The sequence below is a fragment of the Protomyctophum bolini genome, assembly GCF_963924005.1.
Source record: "Protomyctophum bolini genome assembly, chromosome: 1".
Classification (NCBI taxonomy): Eukaryota; Metazoa; Chordata; class Actinopteri; order Myctophiformes; family Myctophidae; genus Protomyctophum; species Protomyctophum bolini.
Window position 1 is genome coordinate 35,909,342 of NC_137862.1, and position 15,430 is coordinate 35,924,771.

The 15,430-nt window shown below is 48.7% G+C and overlaps 1 protein-coding gene across 1 annotated transcript in view; it reads left to right on the forward strand.

Annotated features, from left to right (window-relative positions):
- Positions 1-7,775: 7,775 nt before the first annotated feature.
- igdcc3 (immunoglobulin superfamily, DCC subclass, member 3) overlaps positions 7,776-15,430 on the forward strand; it is a gene marked incomplete at both ends in the record, with an annotated part of 81,156 nt that continues 73,501 nt past the window's right edge. Inside the window, one exon of the mRNA XM_080783354.1 lies at positions 7,776-7,839. Within this exon, the coding sequence (XP_080639480.1) occupies positions 7,776-7,839 (64 nt within the window). The remainder of the gene's footprint in view (positions 7,840-15,430) is intronic.

The following is a 15,430-nucleotide window of genomic DNA, read 5'->3' on the forward strand; positions in this document are numbered from 1 at the left end:
GTACAATGTTTGCACTTAATGTTTGCAGTGATGCTTTGCACTATACCTTTTTATACATTTGAGTGATGTGTGCACTTAGGTACATTGCATGTTGTACCATATTATACATTTGAGTGACGTTTGCATTGAGGTACATTGCATGTTGTACCATATTATACATTTGAGTAACGTTTGCACTTGGTACATTGCACGTCTTACCTTTTTATACATTTGAGTAATGTATGCACTTATAGGTACGTTGCACTTATAGTACCATTTTGTACTTTTGAGTGATGTTTGCACTGATTGACTTTGTAGTTTTTGCATGTTTTGCATGTGTTTGAATAATGTTTGCTGTATTAACACAGATGCGCACACACATGCAGTAAATTGATCAAATCTGTGACTACTAAACTATTAAAGTAGCTTCTCAGTCCACATTAAGACAAATTGTGATGTTTAAAAACAAATATTGTAGGGATTTGGAAACTTTAAAATGAGCGTTTTATTTCTGATTGTGATGACCATTATTTTGAAGAGTGATTTTTTCTTCTTGACATCTTGACATCTCCCTGAACGCGTGGGTGTGTCCAGATAGTTGCCTCGCGGAGGCCTCTTTGTCCAGTGTCCATTCTGTGTCTGGAAACGGCACTTTTTTGAGTGTTGACCCCAATAGAAGCTCTGCTGCTCTGAATTTTACACCTCTCCCGCTTAGCGGAGACTGTGGGGTGGTAGAGGACATCTCCCCGGACGCGTGGGTATGTCCAGATAGTTGCCTCGCGGAGCCGTCTTTTGTCCAGTGTCCAGTCTGGGTCCGGAAACGGTAATTTTTTTTGCATTGACCCCATTAGAAGCTCTGCTGCTGTGAATTTTACACCTCTCCCGCTTAGCGGAGACTGGGGTGTGGTACAGGACATCTCCCTGAACGCGTGGGTGTGTCCAGATAGTTGCCTCGCGGAGGCCTCTTTGTCCAGTGTCCATTCTGTGTCTGGAAACGGCACTTTTTTGAGTGTTGACCCCAATAGAAGCTCTGCTGCTCTGAATTTTACACCTCTCCCGCTTAGCGGAGACTGTGGGGTGGTAGAGGACATCTCCCCGGACGCGTGGGTATGTCCAGATAGTTGCCTCGCGGAGCCGTCTTTTGTCCAGTGTCCAGTCTGGGTCCGGAAACGGTAATTTTTTTTGCATTGACCCCAGTAGAAGCTCTGCTGCTCTGAATTTTACACCTCTCCCGCTTAGCGGAGACTGTGGGGTGGTAGAGGACATCTCCCCGGACGCGTGGGTATGTCCAGATAGTTGCCTCGCGGAGCCGTCTTTTGTCCAGTGTCCAGTCTGGGTCCGGAAACGGTACATTTTTTTGCATTGACCCCATTAGAAGCTCTGCTGCTGTGAATTTTACACCTCTCCCGCTTAGCGGAGACTGAGGTGTGGTACAGGACATCTCCCTGAACGCGTGGGTGTGTCCAGATAGTTGCCTCGCGGAGGCCTCTTTGTCCAGTGTCCATTCTGTGTCTGGAAACGGCACTTTTTTGAGTGTTGACCCCAATAGAAGCTCTGCTGCTCTGAATTTTACACCTCTCCCGCTTAGCGGAGACTGTGGGGTGGTAGAGGACATCTCCCCGGACGCGTGGGTATGTCCAGATAGTTGCCTCGCGGAGCCGTCTTTTGTCCAGTGTCCAGTCTGGGTCCGGAAACGGTAATTTTTTTTGCATTGACCCCAGTAGAAGCTCTGCTGCTCTGAATTTTACACCTCTCCCGCTTAGCGGAGACTGTGGGGTGGTAGAGGACATCTCCCCGGACGCGTGGGTATGTCCAGATAGTTGCCTCGCGGAGCCGTCTTTTGTCCAGTGTCCAGTCTGGGTCCGGAAACGGTAATTTTTTTTGCATTGACCCCATTAGAAGCTCTGCTGCTGTGAATTTTACACCTCTCCCGCTTAGCGGAGACTGTGGGGTGGTAGAGGACATCTCCCCGGACGCGTGGGTATGTCCAGATAGTTGCCTCGCGGAGCCGTCTTTTGTCCAGTGTCCAGTCTGGGTCCGGAAACGGTAATTTTTTTTGCATTGACCCCAGTAGAAGCTCTGCTGCTCTGAATTTTACACCTCTCCCGCTTAGCGGAGACTGTGGGGTGGTAGAGGACATCTCCCCGGACGCGTGGGTATGTCCAGATAGTTGCCTCGCGGAGCCGTCTTTTGTCCAGTGTCCAGTCTGGGTCCGGAAACGGTACATTTTTTTGCATTGACCCCATTAGAAGCTCTGCTGCTGTGAATTTTACACCTCTCCCGCTTAGCGGAGACTGGGGTGTGGTACAGGACATCTCCCTGAACGCGTGGGTGTGTCCAGATAGTTGCCTCGCGGAGGCCTCTTTGTCCAGTGTCCATTCTGTGTCTGGAAACGGCACTTTTTTGAGTGTTGACCCCAATAGAAGCTCTGCTGCTCTGAATTTTACACCTCTCCCGCTTAGCGGAGACTGTGGGGTGGTAGAGGACATCTCCCCGGACGCGTGGGTATGTCCAGATAGTTGCCTCGCGGAGCCGTCTTTTGTCCAGTGTCCAGTCTGGGTCCGGAAACGGTAAATTTTTTTGCATTGACCCCAGTAGAAGCTCTGCTGCTCTGAATTTTACACCTCTCCCGCTTAGCGGAGACTGTGGGGTGGTAGAGGACATCTCCCCGGACGCGTGGGTATGTCCAGATAGTTGCCTCGCGGAGCCGTCTTTTGTCCAGTGTCCAGTCTGGGTCCGGAAACGGTAATTTTTTTTGCATTGACCCCAGTAGAAGCTCTGCTGCTCTGAATTTTACACCTCTCCCGCTTAGCGGAGACTGTGGGGTGGTAGAGGACATCTCCCCGGACGCGTGGGTATGTCCAGATAGTTGCCTCGCGGAGCCGTCTTTTGTCCAGTGTCCAGTCTGGGTCCGGAAACGGTACATTTTTTTGCATTGACCCCATTAGAAGCTCTGCTGCTGTGAATTTTACACCTCTCCCGCTTAGCGGAGACTGAGGTGTGGTACAGGACATCTCCCTGAACGCGTGGGTGTGTCCAGATAGTTGCCTCGCGGAGGCCTCTTTGTCCAGTGTCCATTCTGTGTCTGGAAACGGCACTTTTTTGAGTGTTGACCCCAATAGAAGCTCTGCTGCTCTGAATTTTACACCTCTCCCGCTTAGCGGAGACTGTGGGGTGGTAGAGGACATCTCCCCGGACGCGTGGGTATGTCCAGATAGTTGCCTCGCGGAGCCGTCTTTTGTCCAGTGTCCAGTCTGGGTCCGGAAACGGTAATTTTTTTTGCATTGACCCCAGTAGAAGCTCTGCTGCTCTGAATTTTACACCTCTCCCGCTTAGCGGAGACTGTGGGGTGGTAGAGGACATCTCCCCGGACGCGTGGGTATGTCCAGATAGTTGCCTCGCGGAGCCGTCTTTTGTCCAGTGTCCAGTCTGGGTCCGGAAACGGTAATTTTTTTTGCATTGACCCCATTAGAAGCTCTGCTGCTGTGAATTTTACACCTCTCCCGCTTAGCGGAGACTGTGGGGTGGTAGAGGACATCTCCCCGGACGCGTGGGTATGTCCAGATAGTTGCCTCGCGGAGCCGTCTTTTGTCCAGTGTCCAGTCTGGGTCCGGAAACGGTAATTTTTTTTGCATTGACCCCAGTAGAAGCTCTGCTGCTCTGAATTTTACACCTCTCCCGCTTAGCGGAGACTGTGGGGTGGTAGAGGACATCTCCCCGGACGCGTGGGTATGTCCAGATAGTTGCCTCGCGGAGCCGTCTTTTGTCCAGTGTCCAGTCTGGGTCCGGAAACGGTACATTTTTTTGCATTGACCCCATTAGAAGCTCTGCTGCTGTGAATTTTACACCTCTCCCGCTTAGCGGAGACTGGGGTGTGGTACAGGACATCTCCCTGAACGCGTGGGTGTGTCCAGATAGTTGCCTCGCGGAGGCCTCTTTGTCCAGTGTCCATTCTGTGTCTGGAAACGGCACTTTTTTGAGTGTTGACCCCAATAGAAGCTCTGCTGCTCTGAATTTTACACCTCTCCCGCTTAGCGGAGACTGTGGGGTGGTAGAGGACATCTCCCCGGACGCGTGGGTATGTCCAGATAGTTGCCTCGCGGAGCCGTCTTTTGTCCAGTGTCCAGTCTGGGTCCGGAAACGGTAAATTTTTTTGCATTGACCCCAGTAGAAGCTCTGCTGCTCTGAATTTTACACCTCTCCCGCTTAGCGGAGACTGTGGGGTGGTAGAGGACATCTCCCCGGACGCGTGGGTATGTCCAGATAGTTGCCTCGCGGAGCCGTCTTTTGTCCAGTGTCCAGTCTGGGTCCGGAAACGGTAATTTTTTTTGCATTGACCCCAGTAGAAGCTCTGCTGCTCTGAATTTTACACCTCTCCCGCTTAGCGGAGACTGTGGGGTGGTAGAGGACATCTCCCCGGACGCGTGGGTATGTCCAGATAGTTGCCTCGCGGAGCCGTCTTTTGTCCAGTGTCCAGTCTGGGTCCGGAAACGGTACATTTTTTTGCATTGACCCCATTAGAAGCTCTGCTGCTGTGAATTTTACACCTCTCCCGCTTAGCGGAGACTGGGGTGTGGTACAGGACATCTCCCTGAACGCGTGGGTGTGTCCAGATAGTTGCCTCGCGGAGGCCTCTTTGTCCAGTGTCCATTCTGTGTCTGGAAACGGCACTTTTTTGAGTGTTGACCCCAATAGAAGCTCTGCTGCTCTGAATTTTACACCTCTCCCGCTTAGCGGAGACTGTGGGGTGGTAGAGGACATCTCCCCGGACGCGTGGGTATGTCCAGATAGTTGCCTCGCGGAGCCGTCTTTTGTCCAGTGTCCAGTCTGGGTCCGGAAACGGTAATTTTTTTTGCATTGACCCCAGTAGAAGCTCTGCTGCTCTGAATTTTACACCTCTCCCGCTTAGCGGAGACTGTGGGGTGGTAGAGGACATCTCCCCGGACGCGTGGGTATGTCCAGATAGTTGCCTCGCGGAGCCGTCTTTTGTCCAGTGTCCAGTCTGGGTCCGGAAACGGTACATTTTTTTGCATTGACCCCATTAGAAGCTCTGCTGCTGTGAATTTTACACCTCTCCCGCTTAGCGGAGACTGGGGTGTGGTACAGGACATCTCCCTGAACGCGTGGGTGTGTCCAGATAGTTGCCTCGCGGAGGCCTCTTTGTCCAGTGTCCATTCTGTGTCTGGAAACGGCACTTTTTTGAGTGTTGACCCCAATAGAAGCTCTGCTGCTCTGAATTTTACACCTCTCCCGCTTAGCGGAGACTGTGGGGTGGTAGAGGACATCTCCCCGGACGCGTGGGTATGTCCAGATAGTTGCCTCGCGGAGCCGTCTTTTGTCCAGTGTCCAGTCTGGGTCCGGAAACGGTAATTTTTTTTGCATTGACCCCAGTAGAAGCTCTGCTGCTCTGAATTTTACACCTCTCCCGCTTAGCGGAGACTGTGGGGTGGTAGAGGACATCTCCCCGGACGCGTGGGTATGTCCAGATAGTTGCCTCGCGGAGCCGTCTTTTGTCCAGTGTCCACTTTATAAAGTCCATGCACTCCAGTGATGAGCATTTATGCATTTAGATGACTTTATTATTACTATTATTATTATTTAATTACTTATTTTTACACAGAAACATAATGTGTGTCTTCTAGCATCATATAGCATCATTTAAATGCTTAATTTGTAGTTTTAATGTGCAAATGAAACTTTTTTTTCATACTCTAGAGGGTACTCTTATTTTGAAGAGATCGTCCACCGGAAGTCTTAAATCTGTTCATTAGATCTGCTCACTAGACGCTGCCGTGTTGGACTCATCAATGGTTTGCCTTCCCAGCATGCCTCGAGTCGAGCCGAACGCACCAGCTCTGCAGTTCTGTAATACAGTTTTGTAGAAACATTTATTTATTTGGAAGGTGTTATGGGGATTTATGTGATATGTAATGTTGTTTTATTATAATATAAAGCGGTGCCTATTGTGTGCCTTTGTTTAGTAGGCTAACAATGCTAATACTCAGGAGGAGTGATGATAACAATCCACTGTGCGCCGAACAGGGTTCTGGTTAGCCTCGGTCCCAGAACACCTGGCTGTGTGCGGTTGGATGTTCTTCTCATTGTTCTGCGACACGTTCTCTAACTCTAAAGTAAGTTTTCATGCCCCAATCCTTTACAGAACAAATACCGGTCTTTATGAACCACGTGCAGGCATTTTATGTTTGAGCTGCATTCTCTCCTAAAAATCTAAATGGATAGTCATATAGGCTAGAGTATGGGCTACCCCCTAGCTCTGGTCCATAGTACTTCTCCTTTCTCCTGTACGGCTGTACCCATATTGCCCCTGTGCCGAGCCGTTCTCCTAGCTTTGGTCCATAGCTCTAATGCCGTTGCATTAGATGCATCAAATGCAACGACATTATGGACCAGAGTAGGCCAGCGACCTATAACTTGCCCGTGGCTACCTTTAGATGTCACTCTTCTCTTATTCTCTGCTCTCTGGCACAGTGGCAAGTGACAATATTGTCTGTGTAAAATGTTCTACCAACGATAGGTTCCAATGGTTTGAAAAAAAGTATCCCATTCCCATACACACCTGAATGATTGTCTCCACCAGGCCGAAGGCATGGGGAGAGAGTATGTTTTGCACAAATTGCACTCTGTTACCAGCTAATCTCTGGCACCGTTAACCCGGGATGCCAAATTTTGCACACACACTCCCTGGCCAACGATGAACCTCTGCCCCAAAATTTCCAAAACAGCCTGTTATAGCGCCACCAGTAGGCCGACTTTTGAAAAACACAATTCTTGATATTACTCCTCCAGATTCTGTCCAAACATTCTGTAAAAAATGTTACACACTATCTCTATAGTCATGTGTTCAAGATGGATCTGTCCGATTTTTCATATTCCATCCTAATTGGCTAACATTGGCTTTCAAACTTTGCAGGATTGGCCCGTTTTGAACAAAAAGCCTCAAATCATGAACGAAGCGTGCAATTTACGTGAAATCTTTCACAGACTTTCCTACTAGGCTGAGGAATATATCCCACTCTTTTCACATTGGCCTGTTATAGCGCCACCAACAGGTGGATTTTTGCGAAACACATTTTTGGAACAAAATGCCTCAAATCATCCAATTGCCATCCAAGGCATATAAGAAATGTCAGCCTTTTCACATTGGCCTATTATAGCAGCGCCACCAGGAGGCCACCTACTGACCTGCCCTGGTGGAGACCTGTGCCAGGGCACTTTTTCTAGTTTGAATTTGTATATTGTGTGTGTGTGTGTGTGTGTGTGTGTGTGTGTGTGTGTGTGTGTGTGTGTGTGTGTGTGTGTTATTATATAGCCTATGTTAGGTTAGGCCTATGAGACGAATATGATTCATATTACTTATTAGATAAAGTTAAAACAAATTAAAAATACATAAACTCAAGCTGATTTTGTAGGGTTTCTCATGACTTGTAAGCGCAGCAGTCTGGTCTCTTTTGTTCCCAGAGCAGATTCAGCGAATGGGCCATGGGGGTGGGAGGGGTGGGGGGACACGGAGAGAGAGAGAGCGCGAGGGAGAGGCCGGGTTTGGGATACAGCAGAGAGGGATAGAGGAGGAGAGAGAGAGAGAGAGAGCGAGATGCTGACAGATTCCTGATAGATGTGCAAAATGGCGCAAGCATGTTCGACCTCAGCTCGCCTCCAACTGTAGCATTGTAGGTCGGAACATGTAGAGCTGACGCTGGATGTGTATTGCTTTCTTCTTCCACTCACCTTGCGTTGTTTTCTTCAAGTAAACTGGGATATTTTTTCTAAGTGTTTAAATGGCTACCAGAAGGCACTGCCTTGTTCCCTGCTTTTTGGGGATACTCCTAAATGCTTTAATCGGTAAGTGGCGTTATTCTTATTATACCCCCCTAGCGATGAAGGGCAGCGTCTAGTGAGCAGATCTAATGAACAGATTTAAGACTTCCGGTGGACGATCTCTTCAAAATAAGAGTACCCTCTAGAGTATGAAAAAAAAGTTTCATTTGCACATTAAAACTACAAATTAAGCATTTAAATGATGCTATATGATGCTAGAAGACACACATTATGTTTCTGTGTAAAAATAAGTAATTAAATAATAATAATAGTAATAATAAAGTCATCTAAATGCATAAATGCTCATCACTGGAGTGCATGGACTTTATAAAGTGGACACTGGACAAAAGACGGCTCCGCGAGGCAACTATCTGGACATACCCACGCGTCCGGGGAGATGTCCTCTACCACCCCACAGTCTCCGCTAAGCGGGAGAGGTGTAAAATTCAGAGCAGCAGAGCTTCTACTGGGGTCAATGCAAAAAAAATTACCGTTTCCGGACCCAGACTGGACACTGGACAAAAGACGGCTCCGCGAGGCAACTATCTGGACATACCCACGCGTCCGGGGAGATGTCCTCTACCACCCCACAGTCTCCGCTAAGCGGGAGAGGTGTAAAATTCAGAGCAGCAGAGCTTCTATTGGGGTCAACACTCAAAAAAGTGCCGTTTCCAGACACAGAATGGACACTGGACAAAGAGGCCTCCGCGAGGCAACTATCTGGACACACCCACGCGTTCAGGGAGATGTCCTGTACCACACCCCAGTCTCCGCTAAGCGGGAGAGGTGTAAAATTCACAGCAGCAGAGCTTCTAATGGGGTCAATGCAAAAAAATGTACCGTTTCCGGACCCAGACTGGACACTGGACAAAAGACGGCTCCGCGAGGCAACTATCTGGACATACCCACGCGTCCGGGGAGATGTCCTCTACCACCCCACAGTCTCCGCTAAGCGGGAGAGGTGTAAAATTCAGAGCAGCAGAGCTTCTACTGGGGTCAATGCAAAAAAAATTACCGTTTCCGGACCCAGACTGGACACTGGACAAAAGACGGCTCCGCGAGGCAACTATCTGGACATACCCACGCGTCCGGGGAGATGTCCTCTACCACCCCACAGTCTCCGCTAAGCGGGAGAGGTGTAAAATTCAGAGCAGCAGAGCTTCTATTGGGGTCAACACTCAAAAAAGTGCCGTTTCCAGACACAGAATGGACACTGGACAAAGAGGCCTCCGCGAGGCAACTATCTGGACACACCCACGCGTTCAGGGAGATGTCCTGTACCACACCCCAGTCTCCGCTAAGCGGGAGAGGTGTAAAATTCACAGCAGCAGAGCTTCTAATGGGGTCAATGCAAAAAAATGTACCGTTTCCGGACCCAGACTGGACACTGGACAAAAGACGGCTCCGCGAGGCAACTATCTGGACATACCCACGCGTCCGGGGAGATGTCCTCTACCACCCCACAGTCTCCGCTAAGCGGGAGAGGTGTAAAATTCAGAGCAGCAGAGCTTCTACTGGGGTCAATGCAAAAAAAATTACCGTTTCCGGACCCAGACTGGACACTGGACAAAAGACGGCTCCGCGAGGCAACTATCTGGACATACCCACGCGTCCGGGGAGATGTCCTCTACCACCCCACAGTCTCCGCTAAGCGGGAGAGGTGTAAAATTCAGAGCAGCAGAGCTTCTACTGGGGTCAATGCAAAAAAATTTACCGTTTCCGGACCCAGACTGGACACTGGACAAAAGACGGCTCCGCGAGGCAACTATCTGGACATACCCACGCGTCCGGGGAGATGTCCTCTACCACCCCACAGTCTCCGCTAAGCGGGAGAGGTGTAAAATTCAGAGCAGCAGAGCTTCTATTGGGGTCAACACTCAAAAAAGTGCCGTTTCCAGACACAGAATGGACACTGGACAAAGAGGCCTCCGCGAGGCAACTATCTGGACACACCCACGCGTTCAGGGAGATGTCCTGTACCACACCCCAGTCTCCGCTAAGCGGGAGAGGTGTAAAATTCACAGCAGCAGAGCTTCTAATGGGGTCAATGCAAAAAAATGTACCGTTTCCGGACCCAGACTGGACACTGGACAAAAGACGGCTCCGCGAGGCAACTATCTGGACATACCCACGCGTCCGGGGAGATGTCCTCTACCACCCCACAGTCTCCGCTAAGCGGGAGAGGTGTAAAATTCAGAGCAGCAGAGCTTCTACTGGGGTCAATGCAAAAAAAATTACCGTTTCCGGACCCAGACTGGACACTGGACAAAAGACGGCTCCGCGAGGCAACTATCTGGACATACCCACGCGTCCGGGGAGATGTCCTCTACCACCCCACAGTCTCCGCTAAGCGGGAGAGGTGTAAAATTCACAGCAGCAGAGCTTCTAATGGGGTCAATGCAAAAAAAATTACCGTTTCCGGACCCAGACTGGACACTGGACAAAAGACGGCTCCGCGAGGCAACTATCTGGACATACCCACGCGTCCGGGGAGATGTCCTCTACCACCCCACAGTCTCCGCTAAGCGGGAGAGGTGTAAAATTCAGAGCAGCAGAGCTTCTACTGGGGTCAATGCAAAAAAAATTACCGTTTCCGGACCCAGACTGGACACTGGACAAAAGACGGCTCCGCGAGGCAACTATCTGGACATACCCACGCGTCCGGGGAGATGTCCTCTACCACCCCACAGTCTCCGCTAAGCGGGAGAGGTGTAAAATTCAGAGCAGCAGAGCTTCTATTGGGGTCAACACTCAAAAAAGTGCCGTTTCCAGACACAGAATGGACACTGGACAAAGAGGCCTCCGCGAGGCAACTATCTGGACACACCCACGCGTTCAGGGAGATGTCCTGTACCACACCTCAGTCTCCGCTAAGCGGGAGAGGTGTAAAATTCACAGCAGCAGAGCTTCTAATGGGGTCAATGCAAAAAAATGTACCGTTTCCGGACCCAGACTGGACACTGGACAAAAGACGGCTCCGCGAGGCAACTATCTGGACATACCCACGCGTCCGGGGAGATGTCCTCTACCACCCCACAGTCTCCGCTAAGCGGGAGAGGTGTAAAATTCAGAGCAGCAGAGCTTCTACTGGGGTCAATGCAAAAAAAATTACCGTTTCCGGACCCAGACTGGACACTGGACAAAAGACGGCTCCGCGAGGCAACTATCTGGACATACCCACGCGTCCGGGGAGATGTCCTCTACCACCCCACAGTCTCCGCTAAGCGGGAGAGGTGTAAAATTCAGAGCAGCAGAGCTTCTACTGGGGTCAATGCAAAAAAATTTACCGTTTCCGGACCCAGACTGGACACTGGACAAAAGACGGCTCCGCGAGGCAACTATCTGGACATACCCACGCGTCCGGGGAGATGTCCTCTACCACCCCACAGTCTCCGCTAAGCGGGAGAGGTGTAAAATTCAGAGCAGCAGAGCTTCTATTGGGGTCAACACTCAAAAAAGTGCCGTTTCCAGACACAGAATGGACACTGGACAAAGAGGCCTCCGCGAGGCAACTATCTGGACACACCCACGCGTTCAGGGAGATGTCCTGTACCACACCCCAGTCTCCGCTAAGCGGGAGAGGTGTAAAATTCACAGCAGCAGAGCTTCTAATGGGGTCAATGCAAAAAAATGTACCGTTTCCGGACCCAGACTGGACACTGGACAAAAGACGGCTCCGCGAGGCAACTATCTGGACATACCCACGCGTCCGGGGAGATGTCCTCTACCACCCCACAGTCTCCGCTAAGCGGGAGAGGTGTAAAATTCAGAGCAGCAGAGCTTCTACTGGGGTCAATGCAAAAAAAATTACCGTTTCCGGACCCAGACTGGACACTGGACAAAAGACGGCTCCGCGAGGCAACTATCTGGACATACCCACGCGTCCGGGGAGATGTCCTCTACCACCCCACAGTCTCCGCTAAGCGGGAGAGGTGTAAAATTCACAGCAGCAGAGCTTCTAATGGGGTCAATGCAAAAAAAATTACCGTTTCCGGACCCAGACTGGACACTGGACAAAAGACGGCTCCGCGAGGCAACTATCTGGACATACCCACGCGTCCGGGGAGATGTCCTCTACCACCCCACAGTCTCCGCTAAGCGGGAGAGGTGTAAAATTCAGAGCAGCAGAGCTTCTACTGGGGTCAATGCAAAAAAAATTACCGTTTCCGGACCCAGACTGGACACTGGACAAAAGACGGCTCCGCGAGGCAACTATCTGGACATACCCACGCGTCCGGGGAGATGTCCTCTACCACCCCACAGTCTCCGCTAAGCGGGAGAGGTGTAAAATTCAGAGCAGCAGAGCTTCTATTGGGGTCAACACTCAAAAAAGTGCCGTTTCCAGACACAGAATGGACACTGGACAAAGAGGCCTCCGCGAGGCAACTATCTGGACACACCCACGCGTTCAGGGAGATGTCCTGTACCACACCTCAGTCTCCGCTAAGCGGGAGAGGTGTAAAATTCACAGCAGCAGAGCTTCTAATGGGGTCAATGCAAAAAAATGTACCGTTTCCGGACCCAGACTGGACACTGGACAAAAGACGGCTCCGCGAGGCAACTATCTGGACATACCCACGCGTCCGGGGAGATGTCCTCTACCACCCCACAGTCTCCGCTAAGCGGGAGAGGTGTAAAATTCAGAGCAGCAGAGCTTCTACTGGGGTCAATGCAAAAAAAATTACCGTTTCCGGACCCAGACTGGACACTGGACAAAAGACGGCTCCGCGAGGCAACTATCTGGACATACCCACGCGTCCGGGGAGATGTCCTCTACCACCCCACAGTCTCCGCTAAGCGGGAGAGGTGTAAAATTCAGAGCAGCAGAGCTTCTATTGGGGTCAACACTCAAAAAAGTGCCGTTTCCAGACACAGAATGGACACTGGACAAAGAGGCCTCCGCGAGGCAACTATCTGGACACACCCACGCGTTCAGGGAGATGTCCTGTACCACACCCCAGTCTCCGCTAAGCGGGAGAGGTGTAAAATTCACAGCAGCAGAGCTTCTAATGGGGTCAATGCAAAAAAAATTACCGTTTCCGGACCCAGACTGGACACTGGACAAAAGACGGCTCCGCGAGGCAACTATCTGGACATACCCACGCGTCCGGGGAGATGTCCTCTACCACCCCACAGTCTCCGCTAAGCGGGAGAGGTGTAAAATTCAGAGCAGCAGAGCTTCTATTGGGGTCAACACTCAAAAAAGTGCCGTTTCCAGACACAGAATGGACACTGGACAAAGAGGCCTCCGCGAGGCAACTATCTGGACACACCCACGCGTTCAGGGAGATGTCAAGATGTCAAGAAGAAAAAATCACTCTTCAAAATAATGGTCATCACAATCAGAAATAAAACGCTCATTTTAAAGTTTCCAAATCCCTACAATATTTGTTTTTAAACATCACAATTTGTCTTAATGTGGACTGAGAAGCTACTTTAATAGTTTAGTAGTCACAGATTTGATCAATTTACTGCATGTGTGTGCGCATCTGTGTTAATACAGCAAACATTATTCAAACACATGCAAAACATGCAAAAACTACAAAGTCAATCAGTGCAAACATCACTCAAAAGTACAAAATGGTACTATAAGTGCAACGTACCTATAAGTGCATACATTACTCAAATGTATAAAAAGGTAAGACGTGCAATGTACCAAGTGCAAACGTTACTCAAATGTATAATATGGTACAACATGCAATGTACCTCAATGCAAACGTCACTCAAATGTATAATATGGTACAACATGCAATGTACCTAAGTGCACACATCACTCAAATGTATAAAAAGGTATAGTGCAAAGCATCACTGCAAACATTAAGTGCAAACATTGTACACACACACACACACACACACACACACAAATTGATCAAAAGTTAGATGTACTTTTAAAGCAAAACCAGCTCAGTCCAAACATTTCAAACGTTTGTTTTTAGATGATCACAGTAAGCACTATTGGATTAAATCACGTGGGGACGTGTCATTTGGCGTCCCTCGCATCCTCCATTGTCGAAGTTCTCCTACAACATAGATAAAACAGAGCCTTTTAGTGCAGTGCAGTACTTAAACTATGTACTCATAGCAATACATTTTTTCCTGTCAGCTCATACAATATGATATCTCGCTTTTCAGTCTCTGTTTGGAAAGTGTTGAGACTCACATCAAACAGAACAGCTTTGGAAAATAAACAAGTGTAGAGACCACAGCTACTGTTGTCAGTTTGTGTTATGAAATGAGGGCAACTGTCATAACACTCATATCTAAATGTGATATTCATACCTCTACCATGAATTGCAAAATACTGTAAGGCTAAGTATTTTTGCAGTGGACCAAATACATTAACCAGGTCTTGTTCATACGTATGGACTGAATCCATTAGAACAACATCTAAGACTATGCTATCACCCTCCACTGTCTTTTTAGAGAAATCTATGACAATTGCTCCCCAATGAGTCTTTTGGAGGTTGACTGGCAATATTACCAACTCATAGCTCCACCAATTCTGTGATGTTCTTGGTACATCTGGTAGTATGCTGATGTCACCACAATAAAGACTCATTAACTGTTGGCTTACAAAAATGCTGGGACAAATATATGCCCTTTTGTCAACAAGATGAGATAGCAAGAGCTGATGGTACTGATCGATTGTCTTATCACACAGCCACCCGTTAGCTTTCTCTACGCAAGCTAAGTCAGGTGAAGGAGTTACCTCTAGCTTTGGAATGGGTGTCACTTGTGTGCGTTGATTGCATCTGTCTGTGCATTTATGCATTTGTTTGTCCTGACGAAACTTGATTATTTCTTTACTTTTTATTTTCTCGTATGACACGACATAGAAACTACTTGTGCCTAATGTATTGTTGTGCTGTTGAGCGGATGCTCTTTGCATCAGCTCAAAGGTATAGCCTGCTGTGTCATTCGATTCATTTGTCCAGATATGCCATTTATCATCTATACGGATGTACAATGTCGCATATGGTGGCCTGTCGAAAAATACACACATACTGGTCAAAGCATACTCATTTTGGTGGTACAGACAGGATAAATTGAACGTAGTTGGAATTTTTGTGCCAACTCTTAACAGGAGAAGTAAGGTCTGTGGGCTGTTAATTACTTCATATGTTGATAAGCTCTTTTCCTGCTGACATGTTTCACATTGTTCAGATTGAGCAGGTAATATTTGTGCAATAGTGTCTAAGATGCCTTTTTGTGACACGTCAAGTGGCTGCACTATGAATTGTGACATGTTCTTTGTAGATGGCAAGGCCTTGTCACCACATTGAGTACAACTATACAGACTAAGACTTTTCAGGCAAAGCAGGTCATCTCCAAGGAAAGGAGACCGAAGTGTGTATTCTACAAAGCTGTTTAATATGGTGCATACGTCTGTCCTAGAACATTTCTGAGACACTAATGACACTGATGTGTTGGCTAGATTGAATTTATCAAGTTTCCGTCTAAATGTTGAGTCCTGTGCTGCTGCTTCTTCAAGCCGTGTGTGACATTTTTTGAAAGCAGATGTCTGTTGTAGAAATGTTAGAATTGGTAATGGTATGGGTTCACACATATTGTCATTTAGACTTTCATTGCATAAAACCACATCATCTTCTTCCAA